The 20850-nt window shown below is 54.0% G+C and overlaps 1 protein-coding gene across 3 annotated transcripts; it reads right to left on the bottom strand.

Moving 5' to 3' along the window:
* Positions 1-344: 344 nt before the first annotated feature.
* Positions 345-18350, bottom strand: E2F2 (E2F transcription factor 2). Of its 3 annotated transcripts, none has more exons than XM_032863722.1 (7): positions 17438-18350; positions 11944-12049; positions 9848-10067; positions 9033-9191; positions 7068-7182; positions 5104-5296; positions 345-742 (listed from the first exon to the last, which is right to left on the bottom strand). In XM_032863722.1, exons 1-7 carry the CDS (start codon positions 17687-17689, stop codon positions 471-473), a joined length of 1317 nt encoding a protein of 438 aa, XP_032719613.1. In that variant the 5' UTR covers positions 17690-18350; the 3' UTR covers positions 345-470. The 3 variants fall into 3 exon arrangements, with proteins under 3 accessions (XP_032719613.1, XP_032719612.1, XP_032719614.1); XM_032863721.1 differs by having other exon boundaries at positions 345-748; XM_032863723.1 differs by lacking the exon at positions 17438-18350 and adding an exon at positions 17056-17095 and having other exon boundaries at positions 345-748.
* Between the last annotated feature and the right edge of the window lie 2500 nt (positions 18351-20850).

Here is a 20850-nt window from a genome sequence, read left to right on the forward strand (position 1 = left end):
GCCTGTCTGAGAAGTCTTACTAGAAACTAGAACAATCTCCCTGCTAAAAACTCAAGGAAGACAAACAAACAAAATTCAACCTGAAATAAATACAAAGGCATTAAGTGCTTCTTGATAAATTCAGCGTCCTAATTCACCCTCTGCAAAAGGCGAGGGGAGGGCCTTTCCCTGGACCTGGTTGCCTCACCTGTAGCCCTTCATGTGAGAGGTCAGAGGTCAGAAGCCGGATGGGTCTTCCTGGGCCCAGCTTCCATGAGGAAAGAAAGGACCCAACCCCTAATACACTCCTCACCCAAACCCCCTCTCCGAGATAGCTTCAGCTGCCTGGATGGGGGGTGGTGAGAAAGAGAAGAGGTCCCCCCCCATCCCTAGGGCAGCACCTTGTGTCCCACGTCCCTGCGCGGGCAGAGGGCCTGTCCGTCTGTGCGGAGGTAGAGCCAAGGGCAGGTTGCTGGGACAGGCAAGGCCACTCAATTAATCAGCAGGTCCCCAAGGTCGTAGGAGTCGAAGAGGTCACTGATACCCTCACCCCCGTCCAGGCCCCACAGGTAGTCATCCTGGTCCAAGGGCGGGGAGAAGCTGATCAGGGGAGAGCTGCACGGCAGGCTCGGGGACAGGAACTGGTCCTCCGTCTGCTGCAGAAGTGGGTGTGGCAGCTCCAGCAGGCTGTCGGTGGCCTCCAGGGGGACAAGCGGCAGGGGTGGGGGCGCTGGCGGCTGCGGGACTTGCTGGGGAGTCAGCGCTGGTGTTGGAGACAAGCAGACAGAGGTCACACTTAGACCTGGTGCCCAAAAGCCTCTGTCAAACCTCAGAGCCCAGGAACGGCCCTCCCCCACCCCTTCCCTGGATGACTGGGCATCCTCTTCTCTCCAAACCTGCCTCACACCCAATGGCAGGGGACACGCTCCCTCTCCCGGCACAGCTCCAGCCACTGCCCCTGTTCTCCCACCTCTCGAAAGAGGTGGGATCTCTTGGTCTCCAACTCCTACCCGCTTGGGGCACCTGCCTGGCTCCATTGGAAGAGCACACAACTCTTGATCTCAGGGTTGTGAGTGTGAGTCCCATTTTGGGTGTAAAGATTACTAAATAATAAAAATCTTTTAAAAAAGAAAAAAAGCGGGGCGCCTGGGTGGCTCAGTGGGGTTAAGCCTCTGCCTTTGGCTTGGGTCATGATCCCAGGGTCCTGGGATCGAGCCCCGCATCAGGCTCTCTGCTCAGCATGGAACCTGCTTCTCCCTCTGCCTCTGTTCCTCCCCTTCTTGTGCTCTCTCTCACTCTCTCTGTCAAGCAAATAAATAAAATCTTAAAAAAAAAAAACAAAAAAAATCCTGCCATTTCCCCAGCACCCAGTCCATTCAGTTCCAGTGCTGTGACCCTGGTCTAGCCCGTCGTCTCCCACTGAAACACTTCTTCCCAGTCACCTTGCCTTGACCCTTGTGCTCTGGCTTAAAAATGGCTTGGAAGGCAATCCGAGTTTGACCAGCACTGAGAACACCCCGAAGGATGTAGCACCTGCCGGCCTTTCTGTCCCCTCTGTCCCGCCTCCTTCCACTCCCGCACAGCCTCTCCAGCTACACTGGCTCGGCCGCTGCGAGCACACCAAAAGCATTTCTCCTTAGATGTCACAGGGCGACTTCCTACACAGGGACAAGGAATAGGGTGCTGGGAATCCCCCCAAATATATCCTAACGCCCAGAATCTCACCGTTTGAGTCATGCCTTAAACCCCAACCAAGCATTCCTTGGAAAACAGAGCCGTGCTGGCGTGTCCGCCTGCCTGATCAGCCTCTTACTCCCGTGTATCTGTGGGCAAGTGACTCAATGTGGATGAGCCTCTGCTTCCTCACCTCTAAAAGGGGGACACGCATTCCCTGCCTTGCAGGGTTACTGAGAGGACTCAGGGATAGGTGCAGGGAGAAAACCCTCATCAATAAGAAGAGCTCTGGGGACGCCTGGGGGGCTCAGTCAGTTAAGCATCTGCCTTCGGCTCAGGTCATGATCCGAGTCCCAGGATCGAGTCCCACATCAGGCTCCCTGCTCTGCAGGAAGTCTGCTTCCCCCTCTGACCTTCTCCCCTCTTATGCTCTCTCTCAAATAAATAAATGAATAAATAAATAAATAAAACTAAGAAGAGCTCTGGTTTACCAAGGGCTTACCATGGCCGGCCCTGCTCTCAAGGACAGGGGTGTTTCACCTCCTCAAAGGGCCCCACAGGAGGTAATCCTGGGATCCCTATATACAGATGAGGAAACTGAGGCTCAAAGGAGCCAATTAAATGTATGTGAATGAAAAAACCGGCATGTTTCTTTAGTGGGTTGCTGAGGCCTGCAGTTCTAGTGAAAGGCTGGGCTTGGGAGTGGGCGGGGGGGTCCAGGTTCGGACCCCAAGCCCACGCCTCGCCAGCTGTAGGACCAGAACCTCAGTTTTCCCAGGAGGGGAAAGAAGACACTACCTCCCCGACGTGCTGAACAGCAAGGAGATAACCCGCGTGTGGAAGTCCCTGTGGGCCGGACCTTGCTCTCTGGCGCTGCTTATCACCCAGGAGGGAGCTGCTCTCTCATATCTGTGCCCACTCTGATGGCTCAGACTCACGCTCTATCTCCAGACCACAGAGAGCAGGTGCCCAGTTCGCAGAAGCTTTTTAAAAAATCACATTCACGCTGTCTCACTGCCTGTAACCCACCCAGAAATCGTGAGAGAGTTTTACGTGTCCCAATTTTACAGACGTGCGAACAGAGGTTCTGAGGGGCTGAAGTGTCCCGCCTAGTCACCAAGTCACAGCAGGTGACGTGCAAACTCAAGCCCCAGGCTCCCAGCATTGACTCCTGCACGGTAGCAACATACACGTTTACCTCAGAATGTGAGAGCCTGGAAAGATGGTAGAGACAACCCATACCCAAAGCCCCTCCATGACAGATGAGAGAAACTGAGGCCCCAAAGCGGAAGTGATTCCCTCTGGTGATGCCAGAACCTGGGTCCCCAGACTGCATGTGGCCCCTGGCGCTCAGATCTCAAAATGGCTCTGCTTCAGACAAGAACGTGGAGTGTGTGTATGTGTCTGCATGTGAGAGAGAGAAAGAATGTGTGAGAGAGTGTGTGAGAGCCAGTGTGAGTGTGTGTGTGTGTGTGAGAGAGAGTATGAGAGCGTGTGTGAGAAAGTGTGTAAGAGTGTGTGTGTGTGTGTGAGAGAGAGAGAGAGAGAGAGTTTGTGTGTATGTGTGTACCCCTTCCAGGAACTGTCCTTCTGTTCCCTTTGCCAAGGATGTCACTAAGAGGCCACATGACAAGGGTGGAGAGGGGCACCCATGGCACAGAGCTGGCTCCTAGGCTGCCCCACCGCCAAGCACTCTGTCAGCCTCTACTCCTTCCAGGAGCACAACTGATCAGTAAAACTGAGGTAAAAACCTCACCCTTACTTATGCTGGAGGCCTCCCCCCACCTCCACTCTGCCCCAGGTCTCAGAGGACATCTGAAGTCAAAGTGGCTCTAACTGGGAGAGCTGTGCACATGTTGACAGTGGAGTAAGAAGGCAGAGCGAAGCAGGAGAGAAAACAGGGTGTGGCATATGTCTGGCATGGGAGATAGGCACTGGGAGGTACCAGAGGGACAGATGACTGGTGCAAGGAGAAGTGTGACAGAGAAGAGATCACCAGAGAAGAGCTGAGGGTCTGGGCTTTTGTCCAAACTCTGCCTCCAATTTGCTGTGTGACCTCAGAGAAGTCACTTACCCTCTCTGAACTTCTGCTTATTCATGTGTAAAATGAAGGGCTGAGTTAGATCAGGGCTCAGCAAACTTCTGTAAAGGGCCAGATGGTATTTTAGGATTTGCAGGATACTTACAGTCTCTGTTACACAGTCACTTTCTTCTTGCCCCCAACTCTTTAAATACATGAAAACCATTCTTAGTTCATAGGCCACTTAAAAACAGGCCAGATTTGGCCTGCAGGCAATAGTTTGTGGACCCTTGAGTTAAAGAAATGGAATCCAGCCCGTGTTCTGTGGACGCCCCACCAAGCCTCTTCCGTCACACCAGTTCGAGCTCTGGTTTTTTTAAACACCAGAGTTCTACTTAAGAGAATTCTGGAGCTAAAAAAACAGAAAGTTGAACACTGGCCTCCATAGCCTCAAAGGATGTGTCAGGCTGACCTGCTGTGTGATCCCAGTAAAAGGAAAAACCATCCTGGGGGAAGGGCCTTCCCAGGCTCCCATTTCCACTCCTTCTGGACTCCTTCCCCGAGACCTCTCCCACCTCTCTGCTCCTTGATGACTGCCTCATGCTACTTGTTGCCAGGTAGAGCCAGCTTTAGCTGTACGGTCCACCTCCCAGCAAGGGGGAACTGCTCCGGTCAGGAACCCCTTCCTTGATCTGTTTCGAGCCTCACGGAGAGAGGACTGGGCTAGGTGTGTAGAGACAGAGGGTCAAGACACAGTTCTGTTGCCCAAGGAGACCTTGGGCGAGTCACATCACCTCTCTGCCTCAATTTACTCATCTCTAAACTGGGAACAATAATGCCTACCTCAAGAACTGCTATGAAAAGCAATGTGATAACATAGATGTACCCAGTACATAGCTGTGACTTAAAAAATCGTAGTTGAGCCTTCCTCCAAAAATCTGTAGCTCCCATTTACTGCGGGCTTCCTGAATGCCAGAGGCTTTGCTGGTTGGAGTCCTCATGGAATTGTGTTCTAGCAGTACTGGCAGGTTAACAATGACAAGAATAGCCAACAGTTACTGCCAGGCACCATCCCAAGGGCTTTCCCTATATGAACTCATTCAGTCCTCACAACCTACGAAGTAGATACTGTTACTGTGCCCAACTTAGAGATGAGTCTAAGGCAAAGAGAGGTTAAGTGATTTGTCCAAGGTCACACAGCTGGTAGTTAGAAGTGCAGGGATTCAAACCCAGGACCCAGAACAGCATCAGCCCATAGCAGCATCAGCCTTCCGACTGAGACAAGAACACACACACAGACACACACACACACAGGCTTTATAAAGTGTAAAGTGCGAGCTTCCCCTTGCCCAACAAATGTTGCCGTGGAGGAGGAAACTCAAAAGCTGGGTGTTCCCCCACCTGCTGCTCCTCTGGACAGAGGGTCCTACCTGGGGATGCCATGGGTTCTGTCATCCCAGGGTCCGTGCTGCTGCCAGGCTGGGTGGAGTCAGGGCTGGGGCCAAGGGTGGAGGTTAGCGGGAGGGGCTCCTTGGCAGGACTGTCGGGCTCCTGCACCTCCTCTGGGCACAGGTAGACTTCAATGGGCCCCTGGGTGCTCTTCAGGTATATCTGCAGGTTCTCCTAGAGGAAGAAGAGAAGCCAGGTCATGACTCTGGGCGGCTGGGCATTGACTCATGGGTTCAGCCGAATGGATGGACACCCAGGCCTCCCACTACCCATGTGAGCAAGCCACACTCCTGACCTGGGTCCCCACGCTTGCCCCATCTGACCCGAGGGGGACATCTGCTCCTTCTGCCTGTCTGGCCCCCAGGCTCCCTTCTGTGAGGGAGAACATCTCGATTTTCCCTTGGGAAACCACTCCTCTGCCACTCTCAAGTCATGTAGTTTGGGGGAACAACACCTTTCCCAGCTCCAGTGGGTGAGCTTGGGGAGCAGGCCGGGAAGGTCACAGTGACGGTGACTAGTTCAGGGAAGCACACGACTCAGCTCAGGTCCCGAGCATCAGACCCAGGACTCATGCTGGACTTGGAAATGGAAGCTCCCTTCCCCCTGGGGTTGCGGGGCTGGGATCATGAAAGCTACCTTTGCCACCGGAAGAGGGAAGCCCACCTAGGAATGGAAACAGCACAGAGAATGGCAGAGAAAGATGGAGAGCACAGGGTGAAGCATTTAGCCTTGCCTGCAGTTTCCAAATCTTCCCTCTGGACCTCTCGCTTGGTTCCCTGCAGTCCCCTCCACCCCCCACTCCTGACTTAAGCCATTTGGACTTGGCTTTCTGTTGCTTATAACCAGGAGTCCTCATACTTGGCCTTCCCTCCCCTGCTTCTTCCCTCCCACCACACCTGCCATTCCAACATGCACCCAGGTCTCCTCCCCAGTGCACCTGCAGGGCCCTCTCTCTACTCCTGTTCCCCCTGACAAAAGTCCTGGTCTTTCTTTAGGACCCAATACCTGTAACCATCTATGGGCTCTTCCTTTATCTGTCCTTTCTCTGGGCCCTCGAAGCACCTTCAATCTATAAATGGCAACATGACTGCTTCCTTGGGTCTTTTTCCCATTAGGTCCTGAGCTCCTTCAAGGCAGGGGTGAGGTCCTATTTATCTTAACATCCTTCCATTAAACGAATTACTTCTCAAGCACGTAGGACATGTCCAGCTCTGGGCCAGGGGTATCACAGGCGTGCAGCATGTCTTTGTAGAGCTAACCCTCTAATAGGCGAAGCACAGTATCATCACATAGTCACCCGTATCTTCCAGCAAACAGAGGGTAAGTGCAATAGAAAAGCACAGGTACTTATGAAATCTGGGAGGGGTGGGTTGGTGGTAATCTGGGAAGGCTTCCTTGAGGAAGTGAGGTTTGAGTTGAGACCTGTAGGACGAATAGCAGTAAACCAGGCAGTCCAAGGGAGGAGCATTTCAGCTGGAGGGAGCAGCAGCAGAATGTGTTATAATGGGGACGAGCTTAGTGTGGTGGCAACACAGCAGAGAAGTCATAGGGGCTAAAGCAAGGCACAATGGGACATAATGAGAGAAGACACTGGTGAGATCAGAGCCGGGAGGGCCTCCTAGGGAAGCAGTAAGAATTTGGGTCTTTAACCTAGCCGAGAAGGGATCATGGTGAGCCACCAGTACCATGGCGTGTAGGCCCAGGAGTGCAGGGGCTGGTGGGTGCAGAAAGGTGCCAAGAGCGGAGATTTTTTTAGATCAGTAGCTGACGTCTGTTGTCCTTTCCAGCTCCTGCCATCGCTGCCCCAGCTCAGAGACCACCAATCTTGCTACGGGCACCAGAATGGTTCCGAGAAGCTTGGGGCTAGGCAGGGCCAGGCACAGAGTCTACAGCACAGCCTGGGACCCTCCTTAACCTTCTTTCCACCAAATGCTCCTCCTCTCACCTCGCTCCTGTCGGGCACCTCGAGTCTTGTCTGCGGAGGGGCCTTGACAGCGATCACCGTCTGCTCCTTAAAGTTGCCAACAGCACGGATGTCCTGGTAAGTCACGTAGGCCAGTGTAGGGGCATGAGAGTCAAGAGAAGTAACCGGTCAAAATTCAAACCTCTAGCCTGCCAGACAAAGCCTCTGAACATGTCTTTCTCACTCCTTCCACAGCTTACAAATAACCAAAAACGACTACCCATCCTTTTAGCATCGTAAGCTACCGTGGATCCCTTTAGAAAACAAATGGGAGTACAAATCACTTTTTTAATTAATTTTTTAAAATGTTGCCTCTTGTCCATTTTCTAGACTATCTTGGGAGCCTGGGTGGCTCAGTCAGTTGAGCATCTGACTGCAGCTCGCGTCATGATCTTGAGGTCCTGGGATCGAGCCCCATACCAGGCTCCCCGCTCAGCAGGGAGTCTGCTTATCCCTTTTCCCTTCTTGTGCTCTCTCTTTCTCTCTCAGATAAGTAAATTAAAAAAAAAAAAAGACTTCATCTCTCAGACTAGATCCTTATCTTTGAGCAGGTAGTAAGACCTGTCTTACTTTTGTACATTTCTCCAATGCCTAGCATCCTTCTGAAAATACAAGGTGAGATCCTAAAACCAATGAGATGGTGGAGCCATTTGGGAAAAATGGATGAAAAACCTAAGCAGGGGCGCCTGGGTGGCTCAGTGGGTTAAGCCTCTGCCTTCGGCTCAGGTCATGATCTCTGTGTCCTGGGATGGAGTCCTGCATCGGCCTCTCTGCTCAGCAGGGAGCCTGCTTCTTCCTATCTCTCTCTCTGCCTGCCTCTCTGCCTACTTGTGATCTCTGTCTGTCAAATAAATAAATAAAATCTTAAAAAAAAAAAGGAAAAGAAAAACCTAAGCAAAGTCCATCTTTATAATTTTAATCCTAGGAATCTAATGAAATAAGTAAAAAATAAAGGAAAATATTCTCTATACAAAGATATTCATCACAATCCTGTTTTATAAAAGCAGAAATCTCGGGGCGCCTGGGTGGCTCAGTGGGTTAAAGCCTCTGCCTTCGGCTCAGGTCATGATCCCATGACCAGGGTCCTGGGATCGAGCCCCATATCGGGCTCTCTGCTTAGCAGGGAGCCTGCTTCCTCCTCTCTCTCCGCCTGCTTCTCTGCCTACTTGTGATCTCTGTCTGTCAGGTGGATAAATAAAATCTTTAAAAAAAATAAAAGCAGAAATCTCAAATCGATCTAAATGTTGATTCTAGGGGCGCCTAGATGGTTCAGTTGGTTAAGCAGCTGCCTTCGGTTTGGAACAAGCCCCATGTGAGGCTCTCTGCTCAGTGGGGAACCTGCTTCTCCCTCTCCCTCTGCCTGCTGCTTCACCTGCTTGTGCTCGCTCTCTCTCTCTCTCAAATAAAGAAATTAAAAAAAAAAATAAACAAAAATCTAAAAGTTGATTCTAGGCCTTCTCAACAAACCAGAACATAGTCTGAGCAAGACAGTCTCAAATCATTCTAAATACTAGGTTAAATCACATGAGGTTGGTACTTTTGTAAAAAATGGTCCAATAGCAACAATTCCATGTGGATCAAGCAAATAGGAAGGATTTGTAGCAACATTAAAAACTGTCTATGAGGGGTGCTTGGGTGGCTCAGTGGGTTAAGCCTCTGACTTTGACTCAGGTCACAATCTCAGGGTGCTGGGATAGAGCCCCGCATCGGGCTCTCTGCTCAGCGGGGAGTCTGCTTCCCTCTCTCTGCCTGCCTCTCTGCCTACTTGTGATCTCTGTCTGTCAAATAAATAAATAAAATCTCTAAAAACAAAAGGGGGGGGGAGAAAAGAAAAGAAACAGACATGACAGACCCTGAGGGAGATTCTGCACGAACTCAGGATGGATCGAGCATGCAGCAGGGCCCCGCTCCCTGACTGCTACCCGCCCTCCCAGCCAGACAGGATATCTCTTGTTGGCCTTGTCCTCCGTCAGGTGCTTGAAGCTCAGAGAGCAGCTCTGGATGAGCTGGTCCAAGGCCTGCTCCGCGCTCATCAGCTCCTTCAGCTCCTGCCCCAGCTGCTGCTGCTTCCCCGGCCGGGTGGGGTCTTCAAATATTCCCCTGCCTCTGGGAAGAGAGCCGTTCCCCAGTGTCAGTCTCAGTCCACATCCAGGGCCCCCAACCCTAGGGCTGCCGCGTGGACCCGCCCAGACTGTGCAAAACCCCAGAACGGGGCCATCAGTGTGGTCTACAGTGGGGCTCCCTGGGCTGTGCAAATCAGTGGTCCTGCCTAGCCGGCAGGGAGCCACTGGGAATGGAACCTGAAGTTCGGGGGCTGGGCTAGGGAAAAGAGACAAGTCAAGCCTGACCCTGCTTTTGAAGAGCTCTTGACACGGTCCATCTTACACCCCAGCTTCCCCCAAATGCCTTCCCTGGGTTCCCTGCAGGTCTGCTCTGGTCTTCGTAGGAGGAAAGGAGCCCCGAGGACTCAGATCTGAGCTGGAAAAAGGGTCAGTTGCAACAGCCCAGGTCCAGGGGACTTTTTTAAGCTAGAAGAGGGGAATCTTGGGGTCCCCAACTCAAGGAAATCTGGGTCCTCTAAGTCTTTACATGTTCTAGAAATCACTCTTCAATACCTTGGCTCAGCTCCCAGCATGTAAGCCTATGGGATGTTGCTCTCGGCGCCAGCAGCCCCCGCACCTGCTGGATACCGTGCCCCTCCCCCACCTTCACCCATGGCACGTGCACCCACGGGCACCATCAGCCCCAGCCCAGGCACTCACACCCACTGGATGTTGTTCTTGGCCTTCTTACGGATGAGCTGGATGCCCTCCAGCACGTTGGTGATGTCATAGATGCGCCGTTTCTGCACGTCCAGCACCTCGGCAGCCCAGTTCAGGTCTAGGACCCCATCCTTGGATTCGCTCAGGAGGTAAATGAACTTCTTGGTGAGCAGCCCCAGCGACGTGTCATAACGAGTCTTCTCTCCAGGGGACTTGGGGGCTGAGGGGGCAAAGGGGCCCAGTCACCGCTCAGGGAGAGCCACCTGGGCAGCCTCGTCCACAGATGGGGACCTAACAGGTACCGCCCTTCCCATGAACACAGGAACAACCACTCTCCAGTTTACAGAGCACCGCAAGGCTCTGTAAACCTCGTGGTTGTTCACCACTCCTGTCCAGGCAGGGAACCTGAGACCTGGAGAGGGAATGTGACTTGCTCAAGGTCTCACAGTCAGGGGCAGGGACAGGACTAGAGACCAAGCCTCTTCTAACTCCTGGTTCAGAGCACCTTCCCACCATAGCTTAAGGGAGCCGTATCAACACCCCCACCACCAACGACGACAAGCACTATGTGTAGGATCACGGTTCTAAGCACTTTCCATATACAACAAGTTCAATCCTTGCGACCCCCTAAGAGGCTGCTGTACAACCATCCCCATTTCATGGATGAGACTACTGAGGAACAGACAGGGAAAGTGACTCGCTCAGCTCACTCAGCTAGAAAGTGCCAAAGCTGGGATTTAAATCCAGGCAGCCTGGCTGCAGAGTCTGTCTTCTTAACCATTCCCCTCTCCTGCCAGCTTTGCCAGCAATCTGGAATTAGGGTAATGAGAGAAAGAGAATGATGGGCTGGGACTCGGGCACATTTTTCGACTTGCTTTTTCTTTCCACGTATAGCCTAATGATTATCTGAAAGGAATCAGTCCTATAATACCAAGTGGGGCAGGTTCGTGAAAAAAAAGAGACTTTCTTAATGGGGTTGATGTCACAAGACCACATCCCAGCGACAGTATCTTAAACCACAAGAGGACTTTGGCAATCAAGTGACTTGCAAAGTCCTTCAGCAAGCTAGCCGCGGAAGAGTTCTGGAAACTGAGCTTTGGAGAGCGTCAGATTCCTCCGGAAGGGGACTTTTGAACCCCGTCACATACGGATGGCAGGCATTCGGCACACAGGAGGTTTTGGTCATGTTTGGGGTCCCTGGCAGACACCTACTGAATGATCAGTGCTTCTAGTGTCTCTCTATAAAATGTTGCAGGCAGCCTCTACCCACACAGGAGGGCCAGCTTTCCTGCCCTCCCTGACCCAGCTGGGCTTTGTTTTACAGAAGAGACAGCTAAGGCTCACGGCAGGGGGGACCAGAGTCCTGCCCAGATCCCCGACCCTCATGCTTCCCACCCAGTGACATACCTTCTTCATGAGGTCTCCGACCCCCCAAATCAATGTTCCTCCCTAACCTAAGTTTCTAAAACTCCGGCTGGAACCAGGATGTTGACTGAACATATCAAGAGGCAGAAGTAGAAATTTCCTGCAGCTTAGCTTTCGAAAGACACCCCCCCACCTCAGGCAGCCCCAGGATCTTCACGGTTTAGACTAATCCAGGCTTCCCTTGGAATCACTCACTCAGCTCTCTGCCTGTGGGATAAAGACCCCGACTAGCCCTGCTCCTCTTGGAGCTGGAGTCTTTTAGAAAAGGTCAGACTGAACTAAATACAAACTTTTTTTTTTTAAAATGAGTAAGCTCCCAAGTGAAACACCCGTCACCACATTGAGGTCACGAGAGTGGTGCGTGGTGTGGGAGAGGCTGTGCCCGCTTGGGTTTGGGCCCTGACACCCCTCCCCGCCACCGCCAGTGTGACTTTGGGCAAATCACTCAGGCTCTGAGTCTCTGACAACCTCATCAGGGAAAGGGGGACAGTGCTGACGACTGGCAGGGTCCCATGAGAGATGGCAGAGGAAGCTGCTTTGTAAACTGGGAAGTGTGCCACAAATACCACTCCTGCTGATGTGGGTAGGGCTGCTGCCCTCTGCCCCTGCCTGCCCTCCCCTCCCACCCCCCTCCTGAGCCTGCCCTTAGATGCCCCATCTGTGCGGCTTACTTCTGGGGCTGGGGAGACCGTCCACTCTAAGGCACTTCCCCTTCGGAGTCCGGAACTCAGGGACCGCTGGTCTCCCGATCCCCTCCAGGTCCAGCTTCCTTTTGGCCTTGAAGAGAGGAGAGAGAGGCAGAGTTTGAGTATCATTCCTCTTTCAGTCTTTCCCCGAGTTGGGGCCAAAGCATGGAGGCCACCGGCAGCTGCTTTCTGTGCCTCAGTTTACCGCCAGTCCCGGGGAAACATCTCCGCACTTGGTGAGGAAACAGCAGTGACTCTTGAAGAGCTTTTGGGGGGAAAAGGAGTCCTGAGCCTCAGCCTGAGGTGCAGGTACTCGAAGACTTCCGAAGCCAGTCTGGCCAAGGGCTCAGGGTTCCGTCATAACGGGCCCCAAGGTCACTTCTACATCTGCCATCCCCAACCCCCGCGCCCAGAGGCTGAAGCAGGGAGGAAGAGGTGGGTAGGACCTAAACCACATCGGGCTGGGGAGTGCCTCCCACCCCGCCAAGTGCACGAGCAGCTGGCCCAGCCTGCCCTGGTGCCCATCACAGCCCCACAGCTGGCCCTTATCAGGGTGGGGCTGGGCATCCGCCCAGGCCCAGGGGACTTCCTGGCTCTGTGCCACACCCCAGGGAGGTGCCCACATGGGGAAGCCGAGCAAACATTCCCCACCCCCATGTTTGGGCTCCAGCTCAAGGGCCCCGGGGGCCTCCTGAATAGACTCCATTTGCCAATCTTTCTTTGCTGAGAGGGGCAGACAATGAATCCCTCTGCTGCATCTCAAGGACAAACAGCTGAGGTCCCCCTGCTCCCCCTGCCTGTTCCCGCCAAGCTTGGGAAACACCTGCTGGGGAAATGGAACCACAGACATCTGCTCCTCACCCCGCTGCCACCAGGCCCCAGTTAGGCCCAGAAGCTGCACTGGCCCGGAAGGGGCCTCTCTCCTGTTAGGGCTGGGCAGGGGCAGGGCTAGGGTACTGGGGCACCGGGGCATAGGTCAGAGGCCTGGACCTGACTCTCCCAGCTCCTTTGTGGGCTCACTGCATGTGTGTGTGTGTGTGTGTGTGTGTGAGAGAGAGAGAGAGAGACTTGGGGAAGTACGCAACAGCTAGGAGCCTCACTTTCCTCCTCTGTAAAATGAGGCAGAAAACACCTGCTTTGAGGGACCACTGTGAGAAACCAAGGAGATAACCCCTGCCAAGTGCTCACCCTATGGCTCAGCACACAGTAGGTGTTCAGAAAATGCAGACTCCCTTCCTGAAATCCAGGCTTGGCCTCTTCTTTGACACACCCTTCAGGGGGCCCCTGAGCCCATTTCCTTCCTCCCTCTCTCCCCTAATCACCCAGACACCCTGAAGCTGGCTGGGACAGAGAGGCCTATTTTAACCTTTAACAGTGAGGTCATGCTTGGCGGGTCTGACACTTCTAACTGCTGCTGAGCACAGCTGGGCTGACAGGTGTGGGGAGTGGTGACAGCGCTTCCGGCTATCAGCTCCCCTCCCTGCTCCTGCCTCCTCCAGGCAGTCCTCCCGGACTGATTCCAGGAGACCTGCTCCTTGGTTTGAGGAGCCTGGATATGATGCTCCTCTCGTCCACCCCTATCCAGACCTGGACATGATCCAAACACGTCCCTGCTCATTCCTCTTGAAGACCCTCTCGCATATTCTTTTTCTAACCTCTTAACTGGTGAGATCCTAGATTCTAGGGAATGTGACTTATCTTGTCTCTAGAGAAAGGCCCAGCCATTCACTGAGAACTTCCACATGCCCTGGGCCGAGCCCCAACATTCTTCACCTCACCGAGTCTCCCCAGCACCACCAAGCCCAATTTAACAGCTGAAGTAACTGGGACCTGGTGAACTCCAATGTCTTTGTCAATCCTGATCGAGGTTGTCCATCCAGGGACCCTTCCCCCATCCCTCAAGAAGGAATGCCAAGAGCAGGGAGAGGAAGAGAAGTCAAGCTGAGTTTTACCCGGGACAGAAGTGGGGCAGCCCAGTCTCCCCCACCCAACAGGAGCCAGGCCCTGCTGAGTTCACGGAACATGAGCAAGAGCCTCACTACCTGCAGAGCAGGGAGAAGGAAGGACCTTGAACGGAGTATCTGCACTGGGCCTATCACGTGCCCATCAGTCCTGCACCATCAGTCCTGGCAATCTCTCTTGGCAGAAGAGAAACGGAGACTCAGAGGCAGTAAGGCATGAACCCAAGGTCACACAGACAAAGGGCAGAGCCAGAGTTTGAACCCAGGATTGTCTGACTCCAAAGCCACATGCCAGGTCGTCTCAGCTCTTTTGCACACATTCCCCCAGATTTTGCTAGAACTTGAGCCAAGGCCTGGTTGTGCCCACCAGCCCCCATCACTTTATATACACATAGCAGTTCCCTCCCTTCCCTTACAGTCCTTCCCCTTACCCTGTACTTCAAGCATCCCAAAGCAGCAAAATGTGCCTCACCTAAGGACATCTCCCTGACACCTTGGGGCACGGCCCATGGATGTGCCTGAGCCTACAGAACAGAGGTGGCAGAGGACAAGCCCAGGAAGATGAGGGCTAAGAAGAGCCAGAGCAAAGGGCTTGGAGTCAGATCCCTCTGGGTTCCCCTCCAGGCTTCCCCCCTTCTTAGCCAGGTGAGCTCAGCAAGTCAGTTGACCTCTGGAGCCCCACCTGTAAAATGGGCATACTCTGCTCCACCCTGGCCCGGTGACAGTGACAGTGCAGCAAAGCGCCTGGCTCACACACGGAAGCCGCCATCACTAAAGGTCCAGGGCCGCCAGCAAGGGGGAAGTGCAGAGGGAAGCTGAAGAGAAGGGAATGTGCCAAGAACAAAGGCACATTTGCTCTAATCTGGACCCTCTTAGGAGGCAGCCCCTTTGGCTTTTTCTTAAAGGCCTGGTTAGGATTCAAGCTCCCCACCAACCCCTCGGAAAAAGAGGCAGGCCCAGAAATGAGGGGGCCAGAGATACCCAGATGCAAGCCCACTCTGGGCAGCAAGGTGACGAAGGTGGGGCTCAAAGGAAGGGAAGTGACTTGCCCAAGGTCACTCAGGGAATGAAGCCAGGCTTTTTCCAAGCCCCAAGTCCTAATTTAGGCAGTGGGGGTAGGAGCAAGTGTTCCAGATCCCAGCCCTACCACTCAGCAGCCTGCATTTCCACATCTGACCCGCCTCAGAGGATTGTTCCTTAACATGCTCTTTTGCTTTCAAGCTTCTCAGGGGGACTTTGGAAAAGCCAGACAAAAAGAAGAAGAACCGTGCAGAATCCCACCCTCTTCACAGATTCCCATAGGAATAAGACAGAATCACGTAGTGTGCCTGGCTGGACTAGGGACTCCGTAGAGGAACATCCCAAGCCTTCCCCAGAGGGTGCTGGAAAGAGCCCCAGACAGCGAGTGAGGAGACCAGGGTTCAGGCTTCTATTCTGCCACTGAACTTGGTTGCCATCCCCGAGGTCCCTTTAAACAGCAGCTCCCCAATAGATCCTACTCACCCTGCCCTTTGCAGCCTGGCCACAACCCAAGCAGCCACACCCAGGGTTGGGTTTGGAGCTGCTCCAGGTCCCGCCCTGGTAAAATGAGTAAGCGGGGGGGCCAGGCCTGCCCATGGGGCTGGGGGTCAGAGGGCATCTGATGGGAGAGGGGGCTCTGGGCCTGACAGGCTTTTAGGGCAGTCTAATGCAAGGAGACTCTCCCACTGCTTGGCTTGTGACTTGGACAAGTGACTTCACGTCTCTACTCAGTTTCCTCATCTGTAAGATGCCTCATCCCAAGCATCTTGGCCAAGATAACGAGTGTGAGGAGTGCCAAGCAGTGACTGGCACACGAGAGGCGTTCAGTAAAAGAGAACCATTCTTGCTGTGATCACTGAGCCCCTCTGGGAGGGAGCTACAGACAGATGCACTCGGGCTCCTCTGGGAGGGAAGCAGTTCAAAACCACAGCTGTTACTGAAACGCAGCCACTGAAACCCCGCCTGGGCGCCTGAAAGCAGCTGGCCAGAGAAGACTGCACCCTCCACTGAGCCCCTTCCCCCGCCCGGGGCACCCAGCTCCTCGGTCAGACAGTACTGCAGAAAGTCAAGGCTGCAGAGAAGAGACCAATGATCACCAGCCTTGGTCATGCACCTCCCTGCATGACCTTGGACAGATCATATCCTCACTCTGTGCCTCAGCTTCTCCCTGGAGCTGCTAAGGCCTCCTCCTTCCCAGGGTACAAAACTGTCTTAGGTTGTAAAATGCTGAACATAAAGATAGATACCCAGTCTCAATTATCTTTGGCTGTTTGACCTGTGAAACAGGATAGCACCCCTGGCTCCCTCGTGCAGGAAGGGGCTCTGGAAAGTTTAAAGCCTTGAGCATGGGCAAAGCATGATTCCCCTAGCAGGGACTTGTGCCTGCTGCATCCGGGGAAGGCTGGGGGTCTGTGCCTGTCTACCAACAAAGGTCTGACCTGATGCCTCTACGGCAGGGAGGGCTGGTCTTTTCTCTCTGTACCTGAACTTATCCACACCACTCACAACGAAGCAAACTACAGCACCCCCATCTCCCCTTCCTGGAGCCGCTTTCTAAAACCCAGGACCAGGAGCTGGAAATGACCTGAGATGAGTTAGCCCAACTATGCCATGGACAGACGCATTTTCAAGAAAAGGAAATGTAAGCCCAGACTGGGGTCAAGACTTGTCCAGGGCCACACTGAATTAGTGGCAGTCAGGACCAGAAACCAAGCTCCCCATCCACCACCCAGTTCCCCAGGGCTTTTCCCACCCCACCCACCTCTACCCTATGGTTGTTTCCATTCTCAAGGGCTCCAGGAATTCCACTCCCACAAAACACACCCTGTACCTGGTGCCACCACATTTAAGGCCCTCCCTGGCAATCGCCTGGGGGCTTGAGGAAGGAAAAGTCCATCTGAATAGGAAACCCAGGGGGCTGCCCCCAGTCTGCACCTGCTACTGGCTATCTGGGAGCGAAGACTGGGTCTGGGAGAGCCATAGGGCAGATAATTGGGAAAGAATCGGCTGTACAGGAAATTTAGAGTCTGTCCAAGCTAGACTGGACCTGAGAGACACCCCATCCCTGCCCCCCATCTTAAAGTCCCCCATTCTATGCCTAGACCAAGCCCTATACCTGTGCCATAGCAGATGCCCAGTACCAGTTTCTGGACCAAACAATGAATGAAAGAATGAAGGAATCGTGGCAATGTCAGCTCCGTGGACTTCCTCAAGGCCACACGGTGCACTGGGGGTAGTGGGTTGAGTCTCCGCACTCCCAGTCCAGTGCTCATTCCACTCCAGTGCATGGTTATTTCATCCCAAGTCCGAAAATGAAGGGCTCCTTCAACTCAGATATGAGGGCAATGGGTTGTTCTGGAAGCTGAAAGCCCTCTTTTCCCTCCCCAACTCGACCTGCTTCGTTCAAACTGGGTCCCAGGCGTCCCTCCCTCCTTTCCCACACCCGCAAAAGCAGAGGGAGAAGCGGTGGGCGGCGGTGGGGAGGTCCCCAGCATTACCGGCAGCCGGCCAGCCGGCACGCATCGCACAGCTTGGCCCTCGGGTCCGTGGGGGGTGGCGTCGAGGCAGGTGCCGGGCGCCGCAGTGGGAGGCACAGTCTGCGGGTACAGCGAGGTGTAGTAGGTGGTGGTGGCCGGGCAGAGCTGGGGGCTGCTGAGGCCGGGCGGCCACAGCTCGGTAGGGCTCATCGCGTGCAGTCCCTTCGAGGGCGGCCCGGCGGCTGGAGCCAGGGCCCGGGGCCCTCGCAGCATGGCGAGCGCAACGCCCCCTCCCCAACCGGGCCAGGCGCGCCCGCAGGCACCTGCGGGCTCCGTAGCCCGCGGAGGCTCACACCGCCCGAGGCATGGCGCGGAGGCCGGGGAAAGCCGCCAATGGACGCCTGCGGGGCAAGGCCGGACCCTCCCCTCCTGGCCAGCGGCCGAGCTGAGCAGCGCTTGGAGATCCCCGCTTGGAGATCGCCCCGCGGCGGCGGCGGCGGCGGCACGGCCAGTGGCTGTCCCACCCCGAGGGCGATGGCGACCCGGGACGGCCCCGCGCCCCCAAAGGCCTCGGCGCTTGGGGTCTGGCTGGCTCCTGGTAGGGGTCTCTGGGGTCGCCGGGGGCTCGGAGGAGAGGTGATGCGCTCAGACGGGGAAGAGGGGCCGATTGCACCGACTCCCTCTCGCCTGGCTCTCTGGTCCCCAAGTCTTTCTCTGCCTCTTTTTTTTCCTCCTTCTTCTCTCTCTTTTTTTTTTTTTTTTTTTTTTTTAGCGCCAAACTGCGTGCCGCGAAATTCGGATCTCCCGCGGAAAATGCCGCGCTTTGGTTGGCCGCCGCTACTGGCACAGGCTCCACCCCCCGGAAAGGACCGGTTCCCAAGGCTGCGATTGCAACACGAGCTTCGCTGCTTAAAGGGGCCGCCACACCTCCTGTTGCCGGGCGCCCGCCGTTCCTAGCCGCGGGAGAAACAGCCTGGGGTCATGGTTCGGTACCGTGCAGAAGCAGCCAGAGCTTGCTGAGGAAAGGGCCTGGATTCCCTGTGGCGGGGAGAGGGGAGTGCGGGAAGGAGGGAATTTGGGCACGAAGTCCTGTCCTGAGCCCGGACCCAGCAGCACATTACCCAGGCCAAAGGCTTTTGGTTATTTTGCATATACGCTTATAAAGCCTTTTTCTGCCCCGCTAAAATGAAAGCCAGGAACCTGTTTTCTTTCCTGGCAGGGGGGCGATGGGTGGAGCCTAATATTTATACCTCATGATAGGAGGATACTAACATCTGCTGAGGGCCTCCAGTAGGCCAAGCACCCTGCTAGTTGTTTTATTTCATTGAATCCAACAATCCCAGGAGGAGGCACGATGGTCTTCGTGGTAAAGACTGGAGAGACGGAAAGGCTAGGTAACTTGTCTAGGATCACAGAGAGATTCACTGACTTGAGAACTGGCGGTCCAATCTGAACAGGCCAGCTTCTGAACCCTTGTTTGTTCCAATAAAAGCTTTCTCCCCCACCCTCCCAAGCTGTGCCTGCCCCTTGCAGGCCTGGATGGGGACTGGGGGTCCAGAGTGCAGAGCTATGTCTTGTTCTCAGTGACATTCCCAGAGCCCCACATTCAGTAAATATTTGAACATCTCCATGTTTCTCCTAAACAATCCTTTTGTCACACTCAAGAGCCTCCCTCCCTCATTCAAAACCTTCATTGCCAATAATCCATTTACATTCCCAGTCTCTCCAGCTTAGAGATGCCTAGGTTCCAAGAAGTGACCTTAGCTGCAAGAAGCTAAATTCCAAGTCTGCCAGTTCCTGCCTGGTGCTGCGTGATTTCTATGTGGGTCTGAGGCTGGCGTTCAAAACCCTCCAGAGTTGGTCCCCAGCTTCATACCTGGTTCTTATACTCAGATCTCGAGGATGACGTAACACTAATGCACAATGATCAAGAGCCCAGACTTTGTAGCAGACAGCACTGGGTTTAAATCCAGTCCCAGTCACTTTACCAACTGTGTGACCCCAGGCAAGTTTTATAAACTCTCTGAGCCTCACTTTTCTCACCCTATTAACACCCACCTCATAGGATGGTGGCGAAACCTCATGAGATCAGGTACAGCTGTCAGCACACAGCCTGGTTCCTGAAGAACCTCAAGAAATAGCTGTGGTCACATTTCCGGCCTTATCTCCAGTATACAGACCCCCTTCATTCCAGTCTACATTTTTCACGGTTCTTCAAGGTCCAGCTTAAACATCACCTCCTCCAGGAAGCCTTCCCTGCTTGCCTCCCCTCCCCCAGTTAGAGAGCTTCATGCCCTCTTCCCATGCTAAGTGTATTCTGACTCAACAAATAAAGCTCTATTTAGTGGCAAGGAGGCTGCGATTCAAGTCCCACTTCACACTTCCTAGCTGAGCAACCCTGGGCAGGCCGCTATGCCACCTCTCAACCATCAACTACTGACAAGGCTTCTACTCAGTTGCTTTCATAGGTCTCCGAGACACTATTGAAATGGGGGTGGTAATGACCCTCACAACACCCTTCTGGGACAGGCACTGTTATTATCCCCATTTTACAGATGAGGGATCCTGGAAGGAATTGTGGCCGAGCAGGTTTGGGGAAGGAGCAGAGCCCCAGGGCCAGGAAGGGAAATGGGGGTGGCAGGGTGGGGCTGAGAGAACGCAGGGAGCCAGCAAGGGGGCCAAGAGCCAGCTCTCTGTGGTTGAGTTTCGGGCCGCCGGGGCTAGCTTTGGTTTCACTCCCTGGGAACGGACTAATTCCTGTGGGGCATATCTGTAGTCTGTCTCCCTGAACTTGAATTCCTGCCCCATCCGTTCCTAGCTTGTGCTCCTGGTCAGGTTGCCAGACTTCTCTGAGCCTCACTTTCTTCACCTTTGAAATGGGATGACATGGGCGCCTGGGTGGCTCAGTTGGTAAAGAGTCTGCCTTCGGCTCAGGTCATGATCCCGGGGTCCTTGGATGGAGTCCCACATTGGGCTCCCGGCTCCCTGCTCAGGGGGGGAGTCTGCTTCTCCCTCTGCCTGCTGCTCCCCCTGTTTGTGTGCTCACCCTCTCTCTCTTTCTAAATGAATAAATAAAATATATATTTTTTAAAAACATGGAGTCTGTTTAGGGCTCCCCCTCTCCCTCTGCCCCTCTGACCCCTATATGCATTCTCTCTCTAAAATAAATCAATCAATCAAAAAGAAAAGTCCCCAAACCAAAGCAAGCTCCATTCCAAGTGATGTACCTCATCCCTGGTGTATCTTCTGAAAAAAAGCCTCAGATTCCCTCTGTTCAAAGTCCTACTTATCAAAATACAAAACGCTTGATAGAAACTTCCTGAAGGTACAGACCTCCTGTTTGGGGGCCCTCCAGTGGGTTACCTGTTCACATGAATCTAAAATTGAGAGAGAGAAGCCAAAAGGGAGCTGCTGTAGGAAGGAAAGGGGGGGGG

This window comes from Lontra canadensis, unplaced genomic scaffold (genome assembly GCF_010015895.1).
Source record: "Lontra canadensis isolate GAN:19392208 unplaced genomic scaffold, GSC_riverotter_1.0 scaffold25, whole genome shotgun sequence".
Classification (NCBI taxonomy): domain Eukaryota; kingdom Metazoa; phylum Chordata; class Mammalia; order Carnivora; family Mustelidae; genus Lontra; species Lontra canadensis.